Raw genomic sequence first — 23,435 nt, 5'->3', positions numbered from 1 at the left:
AGAGATATTTAGTTATACACTTAATGAATAACCTTTATTGAAAGGAAGCTCCAAGTGACGCAGAAGTTGGCTGTCCTAGAAAAACTGGGATCTGCCTTCAACCTCAGGGTGGCCAGCTGGGGCTGGGTTCATACCTGGGCTACTTGCACACCGTGGAGAGGTGTTACGTGACTGGCCATCTGCTTCTTCCCCATGGGTGGACATGAGAACAGCTGAGTATGGCTGAGTGTTCAGTCATCAAAATTACCCATACTGTTTTAATATTTGCATCCTGTACCTAATTTTTTCAGATGTGTTAGGTTCTACTTTATTCTCATGACTCAAGTAAAAAGTGCAGTACTTTTTGATCTTTTTTTTACAAAAGGTGGTCAAATGCTTCAGTTATTTAGTTCATATAGATCAACAATGGATTAGAACTCTCAGGCCTCCTGACCCCAGCCTACTGCTCTTTCCGGGCTGTGCTGTTCTCCATAAACTGTCTCTGGGCTCAGCACTTATGTTAATGAGAAAAAAACAGTTTCTCTAGTTAAGCTCAAACTGGAAACCTGCTTACTGCAACCCTGCTCTTGTCGTTTGGAGCATAAACAAGCTAGAGTAGCTCATCTCTAGGTGTTTTTTCCTGCTGTGTAATGGACAGTGTGCCTGTCCTTCTTACGTTGTGCTTTGGTTGTTGCTGGACTTGCTGAAACTCTTGAGGAGGTAAAGTGAAGTTCAGGGAATAGAGCTCTCCTACCTTCTCTTTGACAGCGATGATACCATTCTACCAGTTTTCTTTTTAGTTTAATGTAGCAGCCAAGTAACTTAATGTGAACTTTACTGTTGCTGAAATAAGAGACATATCTGGTGGCTCAGTGTGTGTGACCACTGCCCATGGTGTCAGTAGGAAGTACACAACCCTGGCTTGGGGACTCTGCCTGTGAAGGTCAGAGGGAGCATGGTCTGATGATGGTAGAAATCATTTCTAAGCCAGGTGCGATGGCACACGCGTGTAATCCCAGCAGCTTGGGAGGCTGAGACAGGAGGATCACAAGTTCAAAGCCAACCTCAGCGAAAGTGAGGCACTAAACAACTCAGTGAGACCCTGTCTCTAAATAAAATATAAAATAGGGTTGGGGATGTGGCTCAGTGGTCGAGTGTCCCTGAGTTCAATCCCTGGTACAAAACAAAGAAAGAAAGAAAAGAAATCATTTCTATGGCAGCCTGTAGCTTCATGTCCCAGGTTCACGATGGGACCTTCTTGGTTTAAACCTCTCACTTTTGTTGACCTCGTAGTGTAGGTTTACTCTATAATGGAATGGATGGTTCCCAGGTCCTAACAGGTTAGACTTGTGTTTGTGGCTGTTTCTTGGCTGGTCGAGTTCATTGGGCCTGACAGTGAGGGACGGATGTTTAACAAGATCCCTGGGGGGTGGGGGGGACTTGGGGGTTGCAACTTCTTTTCTCAGTGCCCTTTGTTGGCCTGGGATGATGACAGTGAGTGGTTGTGCAGGGTCACTTGATGGTTCAGTAATCAGAAGTGTCTGTTTTCTCTTTCTGATTGGAGCCTCAATTCCCCTGTAAGATGGAGAAGGAGACTCGGGTCTCTGTGCAGCCTCCTGGTATCACATAGCTCAGTGGTCATCCCCTCACCTCCATTGACTGTCCACGATACAAATACAGACAGTGAAACTGGAGTGGTGAGGGCTGTTTTAGTTACGAGGAACAGAAAACCCAAACCAGAGTGAGTGAGACTCCTGTAACTCTAGCAGGGCAGGGCTGCCTTTAAGCACTACATGGCTTTGACCTCTCTGGGTCAGCTCTACTCTTGTTCCTCCCAGCGGTGGCTCTAGGATGTGAGGGTGATGTCCTGTGACATCTGTCACCCCATTGATGGCTTGGGTAGACTCAGCTGATCTGACTGCCTAGATGGGTGTCCCTTCCCTCCCTTACTATTCTACGTGTGCCCCTCCCAAAGCCGTGCGCCCAGTGCATGAGGACTACCTTCTCTGATAAAGGAGGACCGTCTTTCGGTCAGGACTCCGTGAGTAGCTATGCTCCCTGGTAGAACCTCCAGGTCCAGCAGTGGCTCTAGGAGCTCCAGTGGGTGGTTGTGAGGAGTTGGGGTGGAGCCCAGGACTCCTCACGTGCTCGGCAAGTGCTCCACCACTCAGCCGTGCCCTGGCCTTTCCAATCCAGTGGAGGCAAGGGAGTCCAGCTGGCTCTGAACCGGGTCCCCTGCCTGTCCCATCACCAAACCCTGTTGCTGAAGCTGGGTGCTTTGTTGTCAGCCTCCTGGCTGAGAAGGTGAGAGGAGGCTTCCAGAGGGAAGGTGGGAGCACACCAAGGAACCAGGCCTCTCCTCCCTTCCTCATCCCCTGCTCGGTACTGCCTTTGCCTGTTTGCGGTGTGTCCACAGGATGTCAGGGACACCTAGAGGCCCACCGTCCTTGCGGAGATCTGCTCAGGCTGGGAAGAGAAGATTTTTTTTTTTTTAAGTTTAAAATAAATAAATGTTAAAGAGATATGGGTGCCAGTTAAAAGAGTCCCAGGGGTCAATGCTAGAATAGTTTTTGCAAAAAACAAACAAACAACAAACTATGGAATATATATATTTGTATACCTAAATTATAAATATTGGTAAGTCCACCCTGAGTCCATTTGATTAACTAAATGAATAGTAAATGGAGGATGTAGACTATCTCCTAGGTAAAAAAAATATATATATATAAATAATTTATGTAGATACTCCTCCCTCAAGAAAGTCAAACATAACTCTCCACTTGCCAGGTATAGACTGCGCATAGCAATTACCTCCCAAAGAGTACGGTACCGGTGCCCACCTGCCATCCCAGTGACTTGGGAGACAGAGGCAGGAGGATTGCAAGTTTGAGACTGGCTTTGGTAACTTACTGAGACCCTGTCTCAAAATAAAACGAAAAAGACTGGGGCTGTAAAGCACCCCTGGGTTCAGTCCCCAGTATCAAAAAAGGAGTACAGTATGGAGAGTGTGAAGAGTGACTCTGTGGTGAAACCTGAAACCTGACAGGTAAAGTGACAGAGGCTAACCACAGTAAGGGTTGTGCTGGTGATATGTGCTCTTGACCTGTGAAGAGGAGGGCACTTTACCTCAGGGTCTTCCTCCCCGAAACCCACAACCCTAGACTAATAAGTAAAATATCAGACAAATCCCAATTGAGTTGCACCCTGCAGAACACCTGACCAGCACTCCTTAAAACATCAGGGTAGCTGGGTATTGTGACTCAAGCCTGTAATCCCAGCAACTCAAGAGGCTGAGGCAGGAGGATGGCAAGTTCAAAGACTACCTCAGTAACCTAGCAGGCCCTGAGCAACTTGGCAAGACCCTGTCGCAAGATAAAATATAAAAAGGGCTGGGTTGTGGTTCAGTGGTTAAGTACCTTGGGTTCAATCCCCAGTATCAAAGGATGGAAAAATCTGTACCAAAAGCAGGAAAATTGGGTTGGGCTGTAGCTCAGAGGCAGAGTGCTTGCCTAGAATGCGTGAGGCTCTGAGTTCAGTCCTCAGCACCACATAAAAGTAAACAAATAAAATAAACAAATTCTGCCCATCTACAACTACAAAAAAATTTTAAAAAACTTTAAAAAAGCAGGAAGTCTGAGGAACTGTCATAATAAATATAATATAGTACCCTGATTAAGATCCTAAAAGACAAAAAGGACATTAGGCAAAAACTAAGGAAATCTGAATACACTAGGAAGACTACCAAGATCAAGTGTCATTTATTTATTTATTTTTTACTGAAGATTGAAACCTGGGGTGCTCTACCTACCACTGAGCTACAGCCGCACCCCTTTTTATCTTTTATTTTGAGGCAGGGTCTTGTTGAGTTGCCCATGCTGGTGCCTCTTGGGATCCTCCTGCCTCAGCCTCACATGTAGCTAGGAGTACAGGTGTATCCCACTGTGCCTGGCTTTCCAAATTTATTTTTAAAATTTCATACATTAAGGTTCAGTCTTTGTGCTGTACTTGGTTTTGTGAATTGTTCAGTTTGTGGTTAAGCCCCTCTGATAGATGTTTAGAGAAATCTCATTGTGGTTCTAGTTGGCATTTCCCAGATGACTAGTGATGTTGCTCGCTTTTTCAAGGGAATGTTGTACTTGGCTGTGTGCTGCGTGTTTAACTGTTTGGCTCCTTTGTATTGAGTTGCTTTCTTTCCATGTGGTTGTGAATGGGGTGGGGAGGGAAGGAGCTCTCTTCTCCTTTGCTGAGGGGCTCTTCCCCAGGGTGGGTGGGGGAGGCAGCCTGCATTTGTTCCTCCAGAAAGGTCTCTGATTGACCCTGGAGTTCCTTTTGTGGAGTTTGGCCAGCTCTGAGTTGGAGTAAGGGCCTTCTGGGGCAGGAAAGGGCAGTTCCCCCTGGGCAGAGGGCAGGTTTTCCCAGAGGAGAAGAACAAAGCAGAAACAAGATTTTGTGACCTTGGGCAAATTACTCAATACTTTTTGCCTTAATTTCCACAATCATAAAATGTAGACAATAATTATACCTATAATAAACATTGTCCCAAGGATTAAGTGAAGGAATGCAAGGCCTTAGTCCAGTGCCTGCCCATTGTTTGCATTTAGCAAATGTTCTTGGGCTGTCACCATGGTTGTCATTGTCTTTGATTGGGTCTGGCTGGCCAGAGCAGCTGGAGAAGGAAGGTTCACCTACTTGGACAGCCCTGCAGTGTGACCAGTGGGAATGCCATAGGCTTCCTTGGCTCTCACCTGAGTGCATCGCCTCTCTCTGCTCCGTCGACTCCCTGATGGAGTCGGTTTGGTTCAGATTTACAGACGCCTGTGTTTTACACATAGTGAATGCTCAGGGAAGGTTTCCTTTTCTTCTTTTTCATTGATGCATTATGGTTGTACATAATGGTGGGATTCGTTGTTACACATTCAGGAAAGGTTTCTTGTTGAGTAAAGAAATGGCAGGCGTGGGCCTGGGGTTGTGGCTCAGCGGTAGAATGCTCGCCTAGCATGTGTGAGGCTCTGGCTTTGAAATAAACTTATGGTGTCCAACTAAAAAATAAATATTAAGAAAAGAAAAAAGAAATGTCAGGCTTGTTGAGGAGACAGTGAGTCTGCAGTTTTTCTTGGAGCCTGGTAGGTGGTAAAGTAGGTGGGACCAAGTTGAATCTGGGCTGTTGAATTTAAACTAATCTGTAGGCAGAGGAAGCTGTTCCCTTAGAGGCAAGGCCACTTGTGTCATTGATAAGAAGATTGATCTTACTGAAGACCAAGATGACTGTGTCTCATACACCAGTTTGTTTTCACAGGTTTAAGGGGTGACATATTAGCCAGAAACTTATTTTGGTTGGTAGTCAGTGATCTGGTGAGGCCTGAGATTTTATTCCCATTTCCCTGAGTGAGTCAGGAAGGGAACCCAGTGGGCTCAGGGAACCCAAAGACCTTTGCCCGAGGCACAAACCGGGGAGTAGTGGAGCTAGAATTTGAACTCAGGTGGGTCTTCTGAACCTGTTCTTCCCTTTATCCTCCCTTACTGGCCCAGGCGAGAGGACAAGGATTGGAGCCCTCTTTTCCAGAAAAGCAGACCTACGGGAGTCCTCTATATTGTGTTCTGAAGGGAGCTGTAGGTGGGTCAATGTGAAGGTAAAATACCTGAGTTGGTAGTTCTGTCTACATGTGAGGGAAGGATTGTACTTAAATTTAGAAAAAGAAAATAATTTTTTTTTGTGTGTGTGTGGGGGGTGGTACTGGGGTTTGAACCCAAGGTACTTTTCCACTGAGCCTTTCTTTTTTTGAGATAGAGTCTCACTAAGTTGCTAGGGTCTCACTAAATTGATGAGGATGGTTTTGAAGTTTTGATCCTCCTGCCTCAGCCTCTTGAGTTACTGGGATTACATGTGTGAGCCACCACACTCAGCCTAGAAAATAAAATTTGAGGACATACTCAGGTCTCCTGCACTGTCCTGGCTCTCCTAGGCCAGCCTGTTGTGGAAACCTGAAGCGTACACCAGGTGCCACCTAGCAGTCCACGGGGGTGGCTGAGTTTGTTCCATGCTGGGCTTCCAAGGCTAGTGTTGCGGTATCTGTGGTGGCTGCCTGAACCTGGACACAGACTTCCTCAGAAACCCTGAGCAGGGGTTTCATGCTGTAAGTGGTAGTGGCCCAAGAGGCCCTGCTGGCCCCCAGGACCTCATTTTCTCCCCACGATGCTCATGCTGGGCCTTTGCTTCCTTAGCCTGGTCTCCATGAGCACTTCAGAACTGCTCAGGGAGGTGGCTGTAGAGGAAAAAACAAGCCTTGAGAATCACAGCCCTGGTTTTTAATCCTGTCTCTGCTTGCTATCAGCTGTATGACCTTGAACACATCTTTTATCTCTGAGCCTGGGTTTTCTTATCTGGTCCTCAGGCTATAGTAATCTCCAGAGCTCTTCCTCCATGCTCACTCACAGGCTGGCTGTCAGCAGGTCCTTGCAGACTGTTGAGCTGAGTCCTTCCTCACTGGATGTTGGAGAAAGGCTCTCCTTGGTTCCTTACTCACAATATGGCATCTGATTTCATCAGGCAGTGGTTCCAAAAGAGGGGTGATTAGTCAGTGTTTTGTAACCTAATCTCAAAAGTGACATCACTGTGGTGTATTGTTTGTTAAAAGCGTATCAGTAGATTCAGCCTGCTTTTTAAGGGATGGGATCACACAAGAGCATGAACTGCAGGAAGCACAATTTATTGGGGACATGTTAGAAGGCTACTTACACTGCTCCCATGTAGCCATAAGTGCCCCCCCCCTTTTGTTTTGGTATTGGGGATTGAACCCAGGGCACTTAACCACTGATCTACATCCCCAGCCCTTTTTATTTTTTATTTTGAGGCAGGGTCTTTCTAAATGACTGAGGGTTTTGCTAAGTTGTTGAGACTGGCCTTGAAGTTGCTGGGGTTTCAGGTGTGCACCACCATGCACAGCTCAGGAACCCCTTTCTGCACAGGATACCTGGATTCTGTTGGTCCTTATGCCTCCTCTATCCTTAGGTCCTTATCCTAAATAGGATACCATATTTCATCTGTGGCCAAGTCTGTTTCTCACTTGAGTGTCAGGTAGGGACATTGAGTGGTGGGCCCTGCCACATCTTCACTGCCATTTTAGAGTCTCCCTCCCTTCCCTCCATGAGCATCTACCTCTTATTCTCAGAGGATCTTAGGTTCAGAGGCCTGAGGTGCTTGAGAATTCATGCCCCCAGAAACAGTCCCCAACCGGTAAGTGCAGGAGCCAGCAGGTAACCCTTTTGTCCCTCAGGTATCCCCAGAGATCACTCACTCAACACCCCAGGTTGGTTGGTTTGTTTTTTGTGCTCAAAATGAAACCCCAGGGCTCTTTAGTACTGAGCTACGCCCCCCACCCTTTTTATTTTTGAGACACCAAGTTGCCTATGGTGGCCTTGAATTTATGATCCTCCTGCCTTAGCCTCCCAAGTGACGGGGATTACAGATGTGCACACTGTGCCTGGCTCTTTTTTTTTTTTTTAAGTTATACATTGACACATATCTTTATTTTGTTTACTTATTTTTATATGGTGCTTATGTGGTGCTGAGGATCGAAACCAGGGTCTCTCACGTGCGAGGCAAGTGCTGTACCACTGAGCCACAACTCCAGCCCCTGGGCCAGGCTCTTTTTTTTTTTTTTTTTTTTTTAAGAGAGAGAGAATTTTTTAATATTTATTTTTTAGCTTTCGGCAGACACAACATCTTTGTATGTGGTGCTGAGGATCGAACCCGGGCCACACGCATGCCAGGTGGGCGCGCTACCGCTCGAGCCACATCCCCAGCCCTGTGCCAGGCTTTTAACACATCCTTTGTCAACTGTCTCCCTTCCCTGTTTCCTACACTGCCCAGGTAAACTCATCTTAGGATCTGCTTCTGGGGGCACTCAAACTAAGGTAGTGACAAGCGATAAGCCAATCCTATGGAATAAATCACCAAAAGAGGTTTTTTTTTTTTTTGGGGGGGTACTAGAAATTGAACCCGGGATGCTTTACCACTGAACTATCCCCAGCCTTTTTTATTTTTTAACCTGAGACAGGGTTTCGCTAAGTTGTCCAGGTTGGCCTTGAACTTGTATGATCCTCCTGCCTCAGCCTCCTGAGCCTCTAGGACTATTGGGCATGCACCAGCATGCGCAGCCATAAGAGAATTTTCATACCCAGAAGAGGGAACTTGCAGGCACACATGTTGGATGGCGAGTTGATGATAAACGATCGGGCCAAGATCTTGAAAGAGCTAGATAGATGTGGAATCCCTGCTTGGAAGGTTCCGTTGGATGTCAGTGGAGATGAATCAAGCCCTGGCCAGCAGGAGGAGGCCTGGCCAAGCTGGAGAGCAAGCCTGTGCGGAAGTCCCATGTGTATCTGGTTCCCATCTGGGCAGGCTTTCCCCCTGGAGGAGCAGACATAGGAGCTGCAGGGAGTTTGGGTGGAAAGTCAAAGGAGAAAGCGATGTCTAAGGCAAAGGAGTAACATATTCCTAGAAAAATCTGATGAAGTCTGTGGCACTCCCCTGCTAAAAATGATGATGGTAGTGACAGTGTGTGCACTTCCAAGCAGAAATTGGAATAAACTTGCGGAGCAGGGTCCCCAGAGAACCCTGGAGCCTGTCCTTAGATTGAGATTTCTGGTTCTGAAATATGTTCATTAGCACTTTGATGAAATCCTGGCCCCCGTGGTCCTGGGTTCGAGGGAGGCTGAAGAGCATTGGAGGACCCTGGAGCTGTCCTGGCCTGGGATGGACTTGGCTCAGTTGCACAGGCTTGATAAGCTGGTGGGTGGGTGGAGGGTCTGAAAGATGAGGTGGGCACAGGAGGTGATGTGTGCAGTCACAGCCTTGTGCCAGTGGGAATAATCTGTGTCCTTCACAGGTTTGAGAGGTGACCCTGTGGGATGGCTCCTCTTTCAGAGCTCCCCCTTCTGGGCAGCTCCTTCTCCCACAGGTAGAGTGTGAGCCCGTGGGCTGCTGCTTCACTCAGAGCCTGGCAGCCTGTTCTCTCCAGGTGTCTCAGTTCCTCTGGTGACTTCTGGTGGTCTGAGTGTGGTACAGAAGACAGCAAGTGAGGCCTTCCATCCCCAGAGCCCTCACTGACACAGGGTCATGAACTCAAAGTCACAGAGCCCCAGATTATGTTGTCCCTTTGTGCCCAGGGGTGCTGACTTGCTGTCCTCCTAGGTCAGCGTCCTGACCCTTGCCCCTGAAGTCGCTGGAGTATGGCACCATTCAGTGGCTCTGTGGCCTTCTTGCCATCCACACACATGTGCTGTGGCGCTTCTGACTGTGGCATAGGCGTGGAGTCAGCCCCTCATTCCTCAGCCAGGCAGTCCCTCTGGCCTGTCTCTTTCTCTGCCTCCAGTTGACAGGACCTCTAGGGCCTGCTTTCATCAGATCAGGTTGCCCCCGCAATTCAGAGTCACTTGGCCCTTTTCCTTTCCTTTGGGTGCTGGGGGTTGAACCCAGGGGTGCTGTACCACTGAGCCACTACCCCAGATCTTTCCATTTTCATTTTGGCACAGGGTCTCACTAGGTTGCTCAGGCTGGCCTCAAGCTTGTGGTCCTCCTGCCTCATCCTCCCAAATCCCTGGCATTATAGGAGTGCGTCACTGCGCCTGGTTGGGTTTTTCTTTGTTACCTGTTACAGTGCAGACGGCTGAGCCAGGCTTGGTCCTAGCCCACCTCAGTTTCCCTGTGATTTCCTTCATTCCCTGCTGATCTGTCTTGTGCCATCCAGGCCTCTGTGCTCTTAGTGCCCTTTGTTCATCCATCAGATGCCCTCCCTCCCTCATCCTCACAGCCACTCGGCCACAGCTGACCTAGCATGTATTTTAGGGGTGCATTCTGACGATGCCTGTCACTGGGGCTTGCACACACTTGTCACTACATGACTTTTGTACACTCTGTGAGAGTAGACAGCAGGTTCTACTGAGAAAGTGTAGTGGGGAGACCTGTGTTTGAGTCCCTGTCTAGTTCTGAAACCCCCGACAGGCACTGAACAGGTCGGATTGTCGTGGGGCCAGACAGAATGATGTGCCCTGCTGTTTATTACTGCCATTTCTGTGACTACTTATCTCTGCATGTGCCATTTATATTCCTGTGTGTATTTGTGTGAGGGAGGCAGGTGAGGACCTCTGGATGCTGCAGGAGAACGTTGTCATCCCTCTTCCACAATGAGGAAGACGGAACCCAGAGAAGTTCAGCGCTCTTCCAAGACCATGTAGTTAGAGAGCCAGAATTTAAATGGGGTCTTTTGATCCTCGCAGCCCATTGCTGTGCTGTGTGTGCGAAACCTGGATCAGTGACACAGGCTGCATCTTTTTGGGAGCTGATAGTTTATTGCACAAATTTCTCAAAAGCTACATAGTGAGCATTTTAGGCTTTGCCGACCACACAGCCTCTGTTGCATTCAGCTCTGCCACCGAAGCATGGGAGCATCCAGAGACAGTAATGGAAAGTTGGGGACAGTGTTCTCGGAAACTTGATTGAGAGGAACAAGCCCGGGCCCTGATTTGGCCTGTGCATCACAGCTTGCTGACAGTGGGTCCCACAGTGCTGTGCTCAGACAGTTGCTCAGTAAGTCCTTTCTGGATGTGGGCCCATGTTTCTCTCTCCTGTGCTGAGCTGACCTTCCTGCTCTGCCCCCATTTCTTCTGCAGTATGTGGGTTCCCCTGTGGCTTACATCCAGCAAATATTTGTGAAGTCCTCAGTGTCTCCCTGGCACAAGAACCTTCTGGCAGTAGATGTGTTCCGCTCACCTCTGTCCCGGGCATTCCAGCTGGTGGAGGAGATCCGGAATCACGTGCTGAGAGACAGGTACCCCTGTCAGGAACCCCCCTAGACCCCTTCTGAACTGAAGTGAGCATTACAGCCCTCAGTATAACTCCAGCGAGCCAGCTAGCTCTGCAGAAATAGAACAGACAAGAGGATGAGGGGAGCCTGCTCTGAACTTTTCTACATTCTTGTGGGTCCACTGTGGCTGCATTCCCCCTGGGCTGTGCAGATGGCACAATTAGAGCCCCGATCCTCACATCTTAGAGTGCGTGCTCATAGGCCTGCCTCTGGTGAGCTCGCTAAGGACTCATGACTCATGTGGCTTCTCATCTCTCCGTTGTTAGATGTGAATGTCATAATGGCTCTGATAACAAGAAGCGAGCTCCAACTGGGGACATCTTCAGAAACCTTAACCCAGGGCCCACTTCCCAGCCCACTTCCCGGCCTCTGGAGCACTCTGACTTCGCAGGCCGTCACTACCTGGTTTTAGTTAGCTGATGACTTTGACAAGGATTTTGGTGAACTAAATAACACCCTAAATTTCTCCCTATTCCCGCCTTGCCCACTAAATTGGCTATTGTGGGGGCTGTGCCTGTTCTTCCACGTCCTCCTCTCCTTGGAGGCGATGTGGGCTCCATGTTCACTTGGAAGCCCAGGCAGCCACGTGGTTTGGTTGTTGACCCCCTGGCAGTACTTTCCCCTGATGGCAGAGGTGCTCCCTAAGTGCGGTGGGCCTGCCCTGCGCTGGCGGGCACGGCAGATACCTTGTCCTGTCTCCTGAACAGCTCTGGGACCAGGAGCCTGGAGGAGGTGTGCCTTCAGGTGACCGACCTGCTGCCAGGCCTTAAGAAACTCCGGAACCTACTCCCTGAGCATGGCTGCCTACTGCTGTCCCCTGGGAACTTCTGGCAGAATGACCGGGAACGCTTCCATGCTGACCCTGACATCATTGGCACCATCCACCAGCATGAGCCCAAAACACTGCAGACTTCAGCCACACTCAAGGGTACCCCAGCACAGGTTCCCTGAGGACCCACGAGGGAGCCTGTTGGCCACTATCTCTCCTGTGATGGGTGCTCTGGCAGATCAGGGGTTGCCCTTACTCCAAGGGTGGGGGTGGGGAAGGGCCCTTGGTGGCCCTGCAGTGGCTGCCATTCCTTGTCAGTGCCCATTGGTCTCTGCCCGCAGACTTGCTGTTTGGCGTTCCTGGGAAGTACAGCGGGGTGAGCCTCTACACAAGGAAGAGGATGGTCTCCTACACTATCACCCTGGTCTTCCAGCGCTACCATGCCAAGTAAGGCCATCAGGCTCTGGGTTCTGACTGCTCCATGGTGACACGAGGCTGAGAGGCCCCTGTTCTGCTTACAGTGTCCCCTGACAACTTGGATAGTGTTTTGGCCTCCTGGTAAAATGTTATATCCCTTAGAGCAAAGGATGTTGTTTGCTGCATTCAAATGGGGATGGCTGGATGGCTGGCCAAGAACAAGGGACTGAAGCAGGCTAATAGTTCAGTGTCCCTGTGTCTCCTCCAGTTCTCTCCAGGCGAGGCAGGCAGCCCCAGCAGATAACTGCTGAGTCCTCCCCCATGGAGCACAGCAGGCGGCCCTCCTCAGTTGAAAGGACACTTGAGGGGCCTCCAGTTGAGCCTCCTGGGCCTTTGGTGATCGGAGTGGCATAATAGATCAGGGAAGGACGGGGAGATCCTGAGACAACGTGGCCAGCTTTGTAATTCTTCCAACACCCCTGGAGACTATGAGGAAGCTTAGAACCTTAGAGAAGTTTCTTCCCGGCATGGGGGAGAGAGGCCTAGAAGGACCCCTCCAGAGATTTTCTCGTCTCCAGGTTTCTGGGCAGCCTGCGTGCCCGTCTCATGCTCCTGCATCCCAGCCCCAATTGCAGCCTTCGTGCAGAGAGCCTGGTCCATGTGCACTTCAAGGAGGAGATTGGGATCGCTGAGCTCATTCCCCTTGTGACCACCTACATCATCCTGTTTGCCTACATCTACTTCTCCACACGTAGGTCCATGGCGGGGAGCGTCTCTACATCACCCACTTCCCTGCCTCTGGTGGGGCTTGGGGTAGAGATGTGGAAATGCTAAAGCTAGAGTCTCAGGGGCTCAGGTGGGTCCAGGGCTCCTCTTACTTCTTAGGGAAAGACGCTTCCTGAATTAGAGTTCCCAAAGAGTATGTCAAGTGCACGAGACTGGGAAGTGTCTGTGACTGTCCCTTTCTCGTGGTTAAACCAGGAACCTCTTTCCTTGATTGTCAGGGCAGATTCTGCTCCCAGGGGATCAGTTAAGAAGGGCCAGGGGCTGGGGGAGGTGCTGCCCTGATGTGCCCTCTCTGCCCTCCAGGCAAGATCGACATGGTCAAGTCCAAGTGGGGCCTGGCCCTAGCCGCTGTGGTCACGGTGCTCAGCTCACTACTCATGTCTGTGGGGCTCTGCACTCTCTTCGGCCTGACGCCCACCCTCAATGGCGGGTAGGTCCCCAGCAGGTTCCACTGGGCCACAGGGGGGCCCTCAGGCCAGAGAACCTTGCACATCTGGGCACTTGGCCCTCCCTGGACTGGACACTTGCTGTTCCCCAATGTCTTCACTTTGCAATTTTTTACCTTTAAGAGGTACATATTCTTTCTCTTTAAGCTCCCAGGGGATCAGTTAAGAAGGGCCAGGGGCTGGTTTGTATCCATACGTGTGTATATAGTGTGTATCTATACATATAATATATACACAGGTGTGTTTGCTTATATGATTTTGTGTATATATGGAATATATATTTTGTGTATCCATGGGTATATAGTGCATATGTGTAATGGATGTGTTTGTATTACACACACACACACACACACACACACACACACACACACACACCCTTCTTGGCGGCTTTTGCCACAGAAGGGTGTGAAAGGTACATTTCTTTTCACTGTTAAGAGATTTAAAATGCCCAGAGAGTAGGCTTAGAGTGAGCTTTGTCAAAGACATGAGAATACTGTGACTCGTCACCTTTGTCAGTAGTATTTGTTCTGCCCTTGCTTTTCCTCTGTGAGTCAGTCTGGAAGCCCTCCCCTGTTTGTTCTCAGGCTTTGGTCCCCTCCTCTCTGACTGGCTCTGCCTGCCTGTTAGTGTTACTGACCCCCTGGTCCGTCCCTGATCTAGGCTTATCTGCCTGATTATAGCAAAAATGACCAATGGTCCCTCTTCCCTCCCTTACCCACTCCCTTCCTTCCTTCCATTTATTTTGTGGTTTGGAGGATAGAACTCAGGGTTTCGCATGTGCCAGGCAAGCACTCTACAGAAGAGTGGCTTTGTGTTGTTTCTGTCACTTCCCTTGTCAGTGGAACTCCTACTTCCTTTCCCAAGCCTTTCTCTCTCCTTTCCTTTCTCTCATCCCTGCCTGAGACCTCTCCTCACTTCCATCTTCTTGGAGTCTGTCAGGAGTAGCGTGACCCTGGCTCAGCTACCTGGAGGTGTCCTTTAGGAGCAGTTGTTGTTCTCCAAATGCAGCTTGTGAGCAAAGGCTTTAGGTCGTTTTTTACCCTTTCCTTTAGTTCAGATGGTGGCTGGGCCTGGAGTTGTTGTGTGGGTCTTGGTGGCAGTCACTGCTCTAGCCAGCAGAGTCTGCATGGCCTGGCAGTGGGACGGTCGCTCTCCCCAGGGGCCACCTCCAGCCTCCTCCTGTGCTGGTGGGAGGACTGGCATGATTGTTGGTGCCTTGGCAAGGCTTTGGACCTGCCTAAAAGCCGAGAGCTATACGGACAGAGGCCCTGGCGTGTGAGGGCAAGGCAGGGAGGGTTTCACCCTGTGCCTGTGGGAGCTGCTCGGCAACCTCCACTACAAGCTGGAAACCCCGGAGCCTCCTGAGGCTCGAACCCTGTGAAAACCAGCACTATTTGGGAGCCTGCCACAGCACTGTCCCTCACCATCTCCTCCATTCCCAGTGAGATCTTCCCATACCTGGTGGTGGTTATCGGGCTAGAGAATGTGCTGGTGCTCACTAAGTCGGTGGTCTCGACCCCAGTGGACCTCGAGGTGAAGCTGCGGATTGCCCAAGGTAACACGTGGGGCCCTGTTCCTCTTGCTAGTGTTCCCCTGAGGAGATGGAGCCCTTGGAATCTGCCCAGCTCTGGCTGCCAACATAGCACTCAGCAGGCCAGCAGGCCTGGACAGCTTGTTACCAGGTGCCCCAAGGAACCATGGTGTCACTGGACACTGCTTGTCCTGGTTCATGGGTCAGTAAGAGAGGAAACCAGACTCTGCTGCAGAGGTCATGGTTGGTGGTGACCTTGCATCTGGACCAGTGCTAGTGTTTTCCTGCCTCACTCTATCACACTACGCCAGGTGCCTGGGCTGTCACTCTGGAAGTGCTGCCTCTACAGCTGACCTCACAGTGGGGAGCTGGGGATTGGGAGTTCTGTGAAAAGTGAGAAAAGCAAGAGCCTGTCCCGGGATGTCTGGTCTCTTGAGCAGCCTCTTCCTAAAGCCCATGTATGTGAGGAACAGGCTGGAGACTGGCTGTTCATTCATTCATTCATCCAACCTCTGTGAGTGTCTAACAGGCCAGACCCTGCACAGGGGTCCTGAAGAGATGAGGCGAAATAGTCCCTACCCCATAGCACTCAGAGCCTTATCGAGGCAACAGTGTGATAGTGTGGGGACCAGGGACTTGCCATGGAAGAGCCAGCTAGTCCTCCACTCCAGCCACTCTGCCACTGGTGGGCACGCTGAGGTCACCCATGCTGACCAGACAGGATAAGCACATGGAGGTTCTGTGTGCTTAGAGTGGTGATCCTTGCCTTTCCTCAGGACCCTGCTTCTCCCTCTAATGGCTGTAGCTCTGCCCTGTAGCTTCAGTGGGCTGGGCCCCCTCCCCATGCCTCTGCCCTTCTGTGGACCATGAGGTGGTGTGCAGACACGGAGCACAGGGAGGTCCTATATTGCCCCCATCCATGCCGTTATTGCCCTCTGCAGGCCTTAGCAACGAGAGCTGGTCCATCATGAAGAATATGGCAACTGAGTTGGGCATCATCCTCATTGGCTACTTCACCCTCGTGCCTGCCATCCAGGTAAGGCCCCAAGGCCGGCTGCTTGGTTGAGCATTGAACCAACTGCTGGGCTGTGCAGCTGAGGCAGGTTGCACCCTTCTTTCAGCAGTATCCTGGTCTATGAGAAGGGACCCCTTCCCAGAGTGTGCAGAGGGCTCTGGCATGCCTGGCTCAGCAGCACTCAGTAAATCCTGATTGGGCTACAGAATCAAGAGCCTACCTGGGCAGTCCCTGCCTTTGACCTGTCCTCTTTTTTTGGGGGGGGAGGGCTACCAGTGATTGAACTCAAGAATACTTGACCACTAAGCCACATCCCCAGCCCTATTTTGTATTTTATTTAGAGACAGGGACTCACTGAGTTGCTTAATGCCTCACTTTTGCTGAGGCTGGCTTTCAACTCATGATCCTCCTGCCTCAGCCTCCCAAGCTGCTGGGATTACAGGTGTGCACTACTGTGTGCAGCCTGACCCTGTCCTCTTAATCTTCCCTACCTGCTTTCTCCCATTCGGCCCAGTAGCAGAAGGAGGCTCTGTAGGCCCAGCAAAGCTGGCGTCTGGCTATGCACTTCATCAGCCCTGGCTGCCCATTGCAGGCAGAAACACTGGAGTCCCTGAACTGGTCTCACCCTGCCCCACAGCTGCAGCCTCCAGATGCATCATGACCTGGTCTCCCTGGGGGTGGACTGCCACCCATAGTACAGTGACCCCATGCCCTTAGCAAAGTGCCCTCCTTCAGTTGTGGGGATAGAGAAGAAAGCACAAGGGCTCCAGGCTTTTCCTCCTCAAAAAATCACAGTGTCTGCCAGGCAGGGTGCAATCCTGAACCTCTAGAACCACTGTATGTCACACCCTGTCATCTTAACATACAGACCAGGGAAGGGGAGGAAAATGGAAATCCCAGAACATTCCATCTCTTGACAGGACGTGGGGAGCAGAGAGAACACTTTTTTCAGTTTTATGGCAGAATAAATCCCTCCTGCCCTCTCCTTTCATTGGTCCAGTACAGTTACCAGCCAGGAAGTGTTCTGAGAGCCCTGAAATTGGGACAGCCCTGAACTTTTGCTAGATTTGTGGCATGTGATCAGGGTCAGGGCTCAGTGAGAGGGAGGGTGCTTTGGGGAGCAGGCTGATGGGCCCAGAGATTTCCAAGGTGGATCAGGCCCTCCTCTCTCTGGGGACAGGAAGATTCAGGGAGGGCACCACCTTTCCCAGTCCTTTGGAGAGGGTTGAGGGATCTGCGCTGCCCCCTGGTGGTGATGGGGTGAGCAGCTGGTCTCTCCCTCCCAGGCTGCTCCGCGTTCAGAGCACAGCATCAGCATCTCTCTGCCTCTCCTGTGCCCTTCCTGCCACTCCCTTGCAGTTTCTGAGATGCCTGCAGCCAGGAAGCTGCCTCTCTGGGCTCCCTGCCATGCAGTCATGGTGCCCCTTGTGTGCTCTCATCTAGGAGTTCTGTCTCTTCGCTGTCGTGGGCCTGGTGTCTGACTTCTTCCTCCAGATGCTGTTCTTCACCACCGTCCTGTCTATTGACATTCGCCGAATGGAGGTAGGAGTGGCTGAGTTCCACCCTTCCCGCCCTCCAGGGAGCCTCTGGGTGAGAGAGGGGCAGACCCCAGGCCTAGGCAGTGCTTCCACACAGGCAGTCTCTGGACAGCACTCAGGCCTGACTATTGCCCCACAGCTAGCGGACCTGAACAAGCGACTGCCCCCAGAGGCCTGCCTGCCCCCAGCCAAGCCTGGCGGGCGGCCGGCACGCCAGGAGAGGCAAGTAGCTGTGCGGCCGTCCACACCCCATACCATCACACTGCAACCATCTTCCTTCCGAAACCTGCGGCTCCCCAAGAGGCTGCGTGTCATCTACTTCCTGGCCCGTACCCGCCTGGCACAGCGTCTCATCATGGTACGTGCCTGCCCTGCCCTTTGGGATGCCAGCACTAGATTCCCTTGGGGTGTCGCCCTTTGCCTTGAAGGGGAGCAGTGCTTCTTAGGCCCTAGTGGCCCCTTGAAGCCTGGCCTTGGGAGCTGCCCACTGTGCCCTCCCTGCCCAGATCCTGGTGGTCTCTGAGGAGATAAGCCTACCTGTGCACCTGTGGAAGAAGGAGCTCCAGGGCCATCAGCTAGATAAGTGACCAAGAACTAGAGCCCGCAAGACAGAGTGCTCTAGACTGGAACCACCATGTGGCAATCGTATTTCCTGGGTGTGGTTCCTTGGCTGCTGTATAACTTGCAGGCAGCAGAGAATGCTAGGCAAAATAGATCACCAGCTGGGCCAGGCCGGCAGCACCTGTCCTGAGAAGCTGGAGGGAGAGGGGAGTGAGGCTGAGGCCTCCGTAGCAGGTCAGGCAAACTGGTCCTCTGGCCATGCTGACCTGGGAGTGGTGGCAGCTCTCTAGCCCTAGCTGAGGGGGAGGTTAGGGTTGAGGGAGTTCTGTGTCAAAGCTAAAGGTGCTCCAGAGATTTCCAGGCCCCTCCAGTAGCAACTACCAGCAGGTGGCACTAGGAGGGGACTTGGGGAGGCAGAAGGAGAGGACAGGCCAGGGCCTGTATGATCTCTCTATACACCCAGGCCAGAGGTCCCTGAGCCCTGATGCCCCTCTGCAGGCTGGCACCGTTGTCTGGATTGGAGTCCTGGTGTACACAGACCCAGCAGGACTGCGTACCTACCTTGCTGCCCAGGTGACAGAACAGAGCCCCCTGGGAGAGGGCGCCCTGGCCCCCATGCCTGTGCCTAGTGGCATGCTTCCTGCCAGCCACCCGGATCCTGCCTTCTCCCTCTTTCCACCTGATGCTCCCAAGCTACCTGAGAACCAGACATTGCCAGGCGAGCCATCTGAGCGTATGGGTCCAGCAGAGGGTGTTCATGACAGCCCAGTTCCAGAGGTAACCTGGGGGCCCGAGGATGAGGAACTGTGGAGGAAATTGTCCTTTCGCCACTGGCCCACGCTCTTCAGCTACTACAACATCACGCTAGCCAAAAGGTGAGCTGGGCTGTGCCGGCTGCCCCTCTCACTTGGTGGTCCACTTGCCAACCCCTCCCCCTCAGGTGGGAGGTCCACTGGGTTGAATTATGCATTGAATTTCAAATAAAACAATTCAAGATTGAGATACGGGAATGGGAGCTCTCAGCAGCCACCACTTGAGAGGGGGGCCTTGAGTCCTGGCTCTGAGGAGTGATTGCTCCTTCTTCCCCTGGGCAAGAGGAGACTTACCCACTCTGCCTGGCAGGGTGAGGGAGTTACTTACATGGCCCTGATGGCTGCTTGGCTGCTAGTGTCTGGGAGGGAGCCAGGGGTTGGGGTGCCAGAACAGAGCGTCCACCCCTGTCTCCATCGTGCATGCTGAGAGGACTAGTTGGGGAGCAGTAGTAGTCCTGGGTGGAGAGTAGGGAGGGGACATGGCTGGTGGACAATGGCAGGAGAACCAGTGAGTGGTCCCTGCTGCTTGCTCCCAGGTACATCAGCCTGCTGCCAGTCATCCCAGTCACACTGCGTCTGAACCCGAGGGAGGCTCTGGAAGGACGGCATCCACAGGATGGCCGCAGCGCCTGGGCCCCACCTGGGCCAGTGCCCATGGGACTCTGGGAGAGCGAACCCAGAGTGCCTGGTGGGGTTCAGGCCCACCGTGACGTTACCTTGTACAAGTAAGGACAGGACAAGGTGAGGTGGGGTGGGCCCTTGGTGTTTGACAGGTCGACAGGCCAGGCTCACACCCCTCCCACACAGGGTGGCAGCACTGGGGCTGGCCGCTGGCATCCTCCTGGTGCTGCTGTTGCTCTGTCTCTACCGCGTCCTCTGCCCGCGCAACTACGGACAGCCTGGCTCCGGCCCTGGTCGACGGCGGCGCGGGGAACTGCCCTGTGATGACTATGGCTACACGCCGCCTGAGACGGAGATCCTGCCGCTGGTGCTGCGTGGCCATCTCATGGTGAGCAGTGGGTGAATGGGTGGGCCACGTGTCTGGGCACAGCCTGTGCCAACATTGCCTGTTCCTGCAGGACATCGAGTGCCTGGCCAGTGATGGCATGCTGCTGGTGAGCTGCTGCCTGGCCGGCCGAGTCTGTGTGTGGGACGCACAGACCGGAGATTGCATCACCCGCATCCCGCGCCAGGGGTAGGTGCTGTCCCCTTGTGTCCTCAGTCGTCTGGTGCTCTGCCCCGGACCCCGCTGTGCATCCCCATTTCACCCCATCCTCTTGGCCCCCTCCCAACAGGCAGCGCCGGGACAGTGGCAGCAACAGCGTGTTTGAGGCCCAGGAGAGCTGGGAGCGGCTGTCAGACAACGGGAAGGCTGGCCCGGAGGAGCTCGGACACAGCCCCCCACTGCGACACCGCCCTCGAGGCCCTCCACCACCTGCCCTTTTTGGGGACCAGCCAGACCTCACTTGCTTAATTGACACCAACTTCTCAGCACAACCGCGTGCCTCTGACCCAGCTCAGCCTGAACCCCGGCACCGCGCGGGTTGCAGCCGCACTCGGGATGTCCCAGGTTATGACTTCAGCCGCCTGGTACAGCGGGTGTACCAGGAAGAACCGCTGGCCACTGTGCGCACGCCAACCCTGCGCCCACCCTCGCCCGGACCCGTGCTGCCTCTAGCCCCTGAGAACGAAGGGGGCTCTCCTGAGAAGGGCTCCCCTTCTGCCTGGGCCCCCAGTGCGGATGGCTCCATATGGAGCTTGGAACTGCAGGGCAACCTCATCGTGGTTGGGCGGAGCAGTGGCCGGTTGGAGGTGAGCCCAGGGTCTATCCTAGCAGGGCTCGCAGGCCTTCCTGCTGCGTAGTACTCACCCCTCCTGGCTTGCAGGTGTGGGACGCCATTGAGGGTGTGCTGTGTTGCAGCAGTGAAGAGGGCTCCTCTGGCATCACAGCCCTGGTCTTCCTGGACAGAAGGTAAGAGTGCTGGGCTGCCTGCTGGCTCCTGGCTGCCCTCTACTGGCATGGAACTTGACTTCCTTTCTGGTGCCCAGCCCCACACCTGTCCACCTGGTACAGAGGGGTGGTGACTAAATAAGAGTTTTGGGGTGTGATGTGCTTGCAACAGGGCCCACAGCCACTGTCACAACTGGCAGTGAGGACAGTGTTCTTTTTTTCACCCTTCCAAAGTCAGTGTTTCTTAGAACCTGATCCATACCAACCTGTCTGGGTCTCAGCTGCATTTTTTACTTGCAGAGAATCCATTTTCAGAACAACTTTGTTAAAACTCTTACTTGGGTCCTGGCTGCTGCCCCTCTTTCATCCCTCCCTCCTGTTCCTCTTGCCCCTTGGCACCCTCTTATTGAGGGTGTTCCTGACTCCTCTCTGTACACACACTCCCAGGGGCTCCACCTGTGAGCTTATGGACTCAGGCCATGGCCAACAAACAGGTCTTCACCTGTTGGAAGCCAGCTTGTCCTTCAAAGACTGGCTGTAGATGGTGTCACCCTGTAGGCGGGAGCCATTTTTCCTTTGTTGTTGGGGAGGCCCACCCGCCTTAGCTCTCTTGGTGTCCGCCCTGGCTGCTGCCTTCTTTCCTGCAACACTGGGAATCTTGCAGACCTTTGCCCCCAAGCTTGTGAGAAATCCTCCCTTGCTGCTTTTCTTAGGGAAAGTGCAGTCTTGTGTCACCCCAAAGGTTCCTGCTGGCTGTGTCCTCACCCCTTTCCCCTCCCCATGGGCACAGGTTGTAGACATGCTGGAGTAAGGTGTTTTTTTAAACCTCCATTCCATAATTTTGGGGCCACTGGGCAAACATACCTATCCCTGTCAGCCTATGGCTAGGAATTCTTGGGAGAAAAGAAAATCCTTGTTTTTTCATGGAAAAAGGAACAGTGGGCTATGTGGAGGTCAAAGCTGCTTTTACATGATGAGACAGACAGCAGCCCCTGTGGCTGTAGGTCCTGTTTGCCTTCTCAGAAATGTCCGGGGCTCCTCCACTTGTTTTTGTTTTAATTCATAGCTGGACGTGACAATCACTAGGTACCACCATACACATTCAGGTCATTTAAATCTCATAGCCACCCTGTGAGGTGGGCACTATTGTCCCCGTTTCATAGATGAAGAAACTGAGAGGCAGAGAGAGGCTAATAATAGGAGTTACAATTTAAACACTCAGGCTCCAACAAATATTTTCAGCACCTTGTGTTGTCCTCTTGGTCATAGTCCCTCCTGTCACTTCCTGAACTGGCCTTTTGTCTTTGTTGTTTCCATCTCACTGAGCGGGAGCCACCCTGCTATTCTCTTCCAGGATTGTGGCTGCTCGGCTCAACGGTTCCCTTGATTTCTTCTCCTTGGAGACCCACACTGCACTCAGCCCCCTGCAGTTCAGAGGTCAGAGGGTCTGGGGCAGGTGGGTGGATGCTGGGGGTGCAGACAGCTGCCTTTTACACACTTGGCCCATTTTCTTTAGGGACTCCAGGGAGAGGCAGTTCTTCCTCATCCCCCGTGTACAGCAGCAGTGACACCGTGGCCTTTCGCCTCACCCACACAGTGCCCTGTGCACACCAGAAACCCATCACAGCCCTGAAAGCTGCTGCAGGGCGCCTGGTGACTGGGAGCCAAGACCACACGCTGAGAGTGGGTAGTGTGCGTGCGCGTGTATCTGGGGCTTGGGGGTGCTGGAGTACTACAGGAATGATGGAGGCACTTCCAGGCCAAACTGTAACTTAGGAAATCCCAGACTTGACAGCTTGTTCATTCCTGTCCCAGGTGTTCCGTCTGGAAGATTCCTGCTGCCTCTTCACCCTGCAGGGCCACTCAGGAGCCATCACTTCTGTGTATGTTGACCAGGTGAGGGACAAAGCTAGGGTCCTATTTTCTATTCCGTGAAGAAGTAACGACCCCACCCACTGGAACATGCTTATTGACAAAGGTGGTCCACCCGTAGTAACCAGTTCCCTTGCTTCTTCCCCCAGACCATGGTGCTGGCCAGTGGAGGACAAGATGGGGCCATATGCCTATGGGATGTACTGACTGGCAGCCGGGTCAGCCACATGTTTGCTCACCGTGGGGATATCACGTCCCTCACCTGTACCACTTCCTGCGTCATCAGTAGTGGCCTAGATGACCTCATCAGCATCTGGGACCGCAGCACGGGCATCAAACTCTACTCCATTCAGCAGGTAGGCAGGTGGGGGCTGGGCCTAGGGTTCCAGGTGCTTTAGAGAAGACTCAAGACACTGATCCTCTCCTGGCCTTGCCTTCAGGACCTGGGCTGTGGCGCAAGTTTGGGTGTCATCTCAGATAGCCTGCTGGTGACCGGCGGCCAGGGCTGCGTCTCCTTTTGGGACCTAAACTACGGGGACCTGTTACAGACAGTCTACCTGGGAAAGAACAGCGAGGCCCAGCCAGCCCGCCAGATCCTGGTGCTGGACAATGCTGCCATTGTCTGCAACTTTGGCAGCGAGCTCAGCCTGGTATATGTGCCCTCTGTGCTGGAGAAACTGGACTGAGCAGGCAGCTGAGACCCCCCCACTCAGCTGGCTGCATGGGGGCCTCTTGCCCAAGCAGGGCTGGGGTGCTATGAGGGGCCAACGCACTGGACCTGTACTGAGGGCGGGAGCAGAGTTGTCTTGTGGCAGCAGTTCCTGTCTGCGATATTAAACTTTTTAAAAAACCACGTGATGGGGCTTGAGCTACTTGTCTCCCTTCCTCAGCGA

General features: G+C 52.5%; 1 protein-coding gene across 3 annotated transcripts in view; it reads left to right on the top strand.

Annotated features, from left to right (window-relative positions):
* Positions 1–23,395, top strand: part of Scap (SREBF chaperone) — a 53,560-nt gene extending 30,165 nt beyond the window's left edge. For all 3 annotated transcript variants that reach the window (XM_046436497.1, XM_046436499.2, XM_046436498.2), the window contains exons 4-23: positions 10,651–10,808; positions 11,552–11,772; positions 11,955–12,060; positions 12,609–12,781; positions 13,120–13,246; positions 14,705–14,817; positions 15,735–15,829; positions 17,252–17,350; positions 17,486–17,704; positions 18,406–18,782; positions 19,256–19,444; positions 19,527–19,728; positions 19,799–19,914; positions 20,015–20,531; positions 20,606–20,691; positions 22,025–22,107; positions 22,187–22,353; positions 22,486–22,566; positions 22,692–22,898; positions 22,983–23,395. In XM_046436497.1, coding sequence (XP_046292453.1) covers positions 10,651–10,808; positions 11,552–11,772; positions 11,955–12,060; positions 12,609–12,781; positions 13,120–13,246; positions 14,705–14,817; positions 15,735–15,829; positions 17,252–17,350; positions 17,486–17,704; positions 18,406–18,782; positions 19,256–19,444; positions 19,527–19,728; positions 19,799–19,914; positions 20,015–20,531; positions 20,606–20,691; positions 22,025–22,107; positions 22,187–22,353; positions 22,486–22,566; positions 22,692–22,898; positions 22,983–23,228 — 3,582 coding nt within the window. In that variant the 3' untranslated portion in view covers positions 23,229–23,395. The remainder of the gene's footprint in view (positions 1–10,650; positions 10,809–11,551; positions 11,773–11,954; positions 12,061–12,608; positions 12,782–13,119; positions 13,247–14,704; positions 14,818–15,734; positions 15,830–17,251; positions 17,351–17,485; positions 17,705–18,405; positions 18,783–19,255; positions 19,445–19,526; positions 19,729–19,798; positions 19,915–20,014; positions 20,532–20,605; positions 20,692–22,024; positions 22,108–22,186; positions 22,354–22,485; positions 22,567–22,691; positions 22,899–22,982) is intronic.
* The last annotated feature ends 40 nt before the right edge of the window (positions 23,396–23,435 follow it).

The sequence above is a fragment of the Marmota monax genome, unplaced genomic scaffold (assembly GCF_021218885.2).
Source record: "Marmota monax isolate L192 unplaced genomic scaffold, Marmota_monax_Labrador192_F-V1.1 WCK01_AAM20220418_F8-fsc00021, whole genome shotgun sequence".
Classification (NCBI taxonomy): Eukaryota; Metazoa; Chordata; class Mammalia; order Rodentia; family Sciuridae; genus Marmota; species Marmota monax.
Note: the sequence above shows the minus strand (reverse complement) of the source record. Positions and strands in the feature narration are given on the sequence as shown.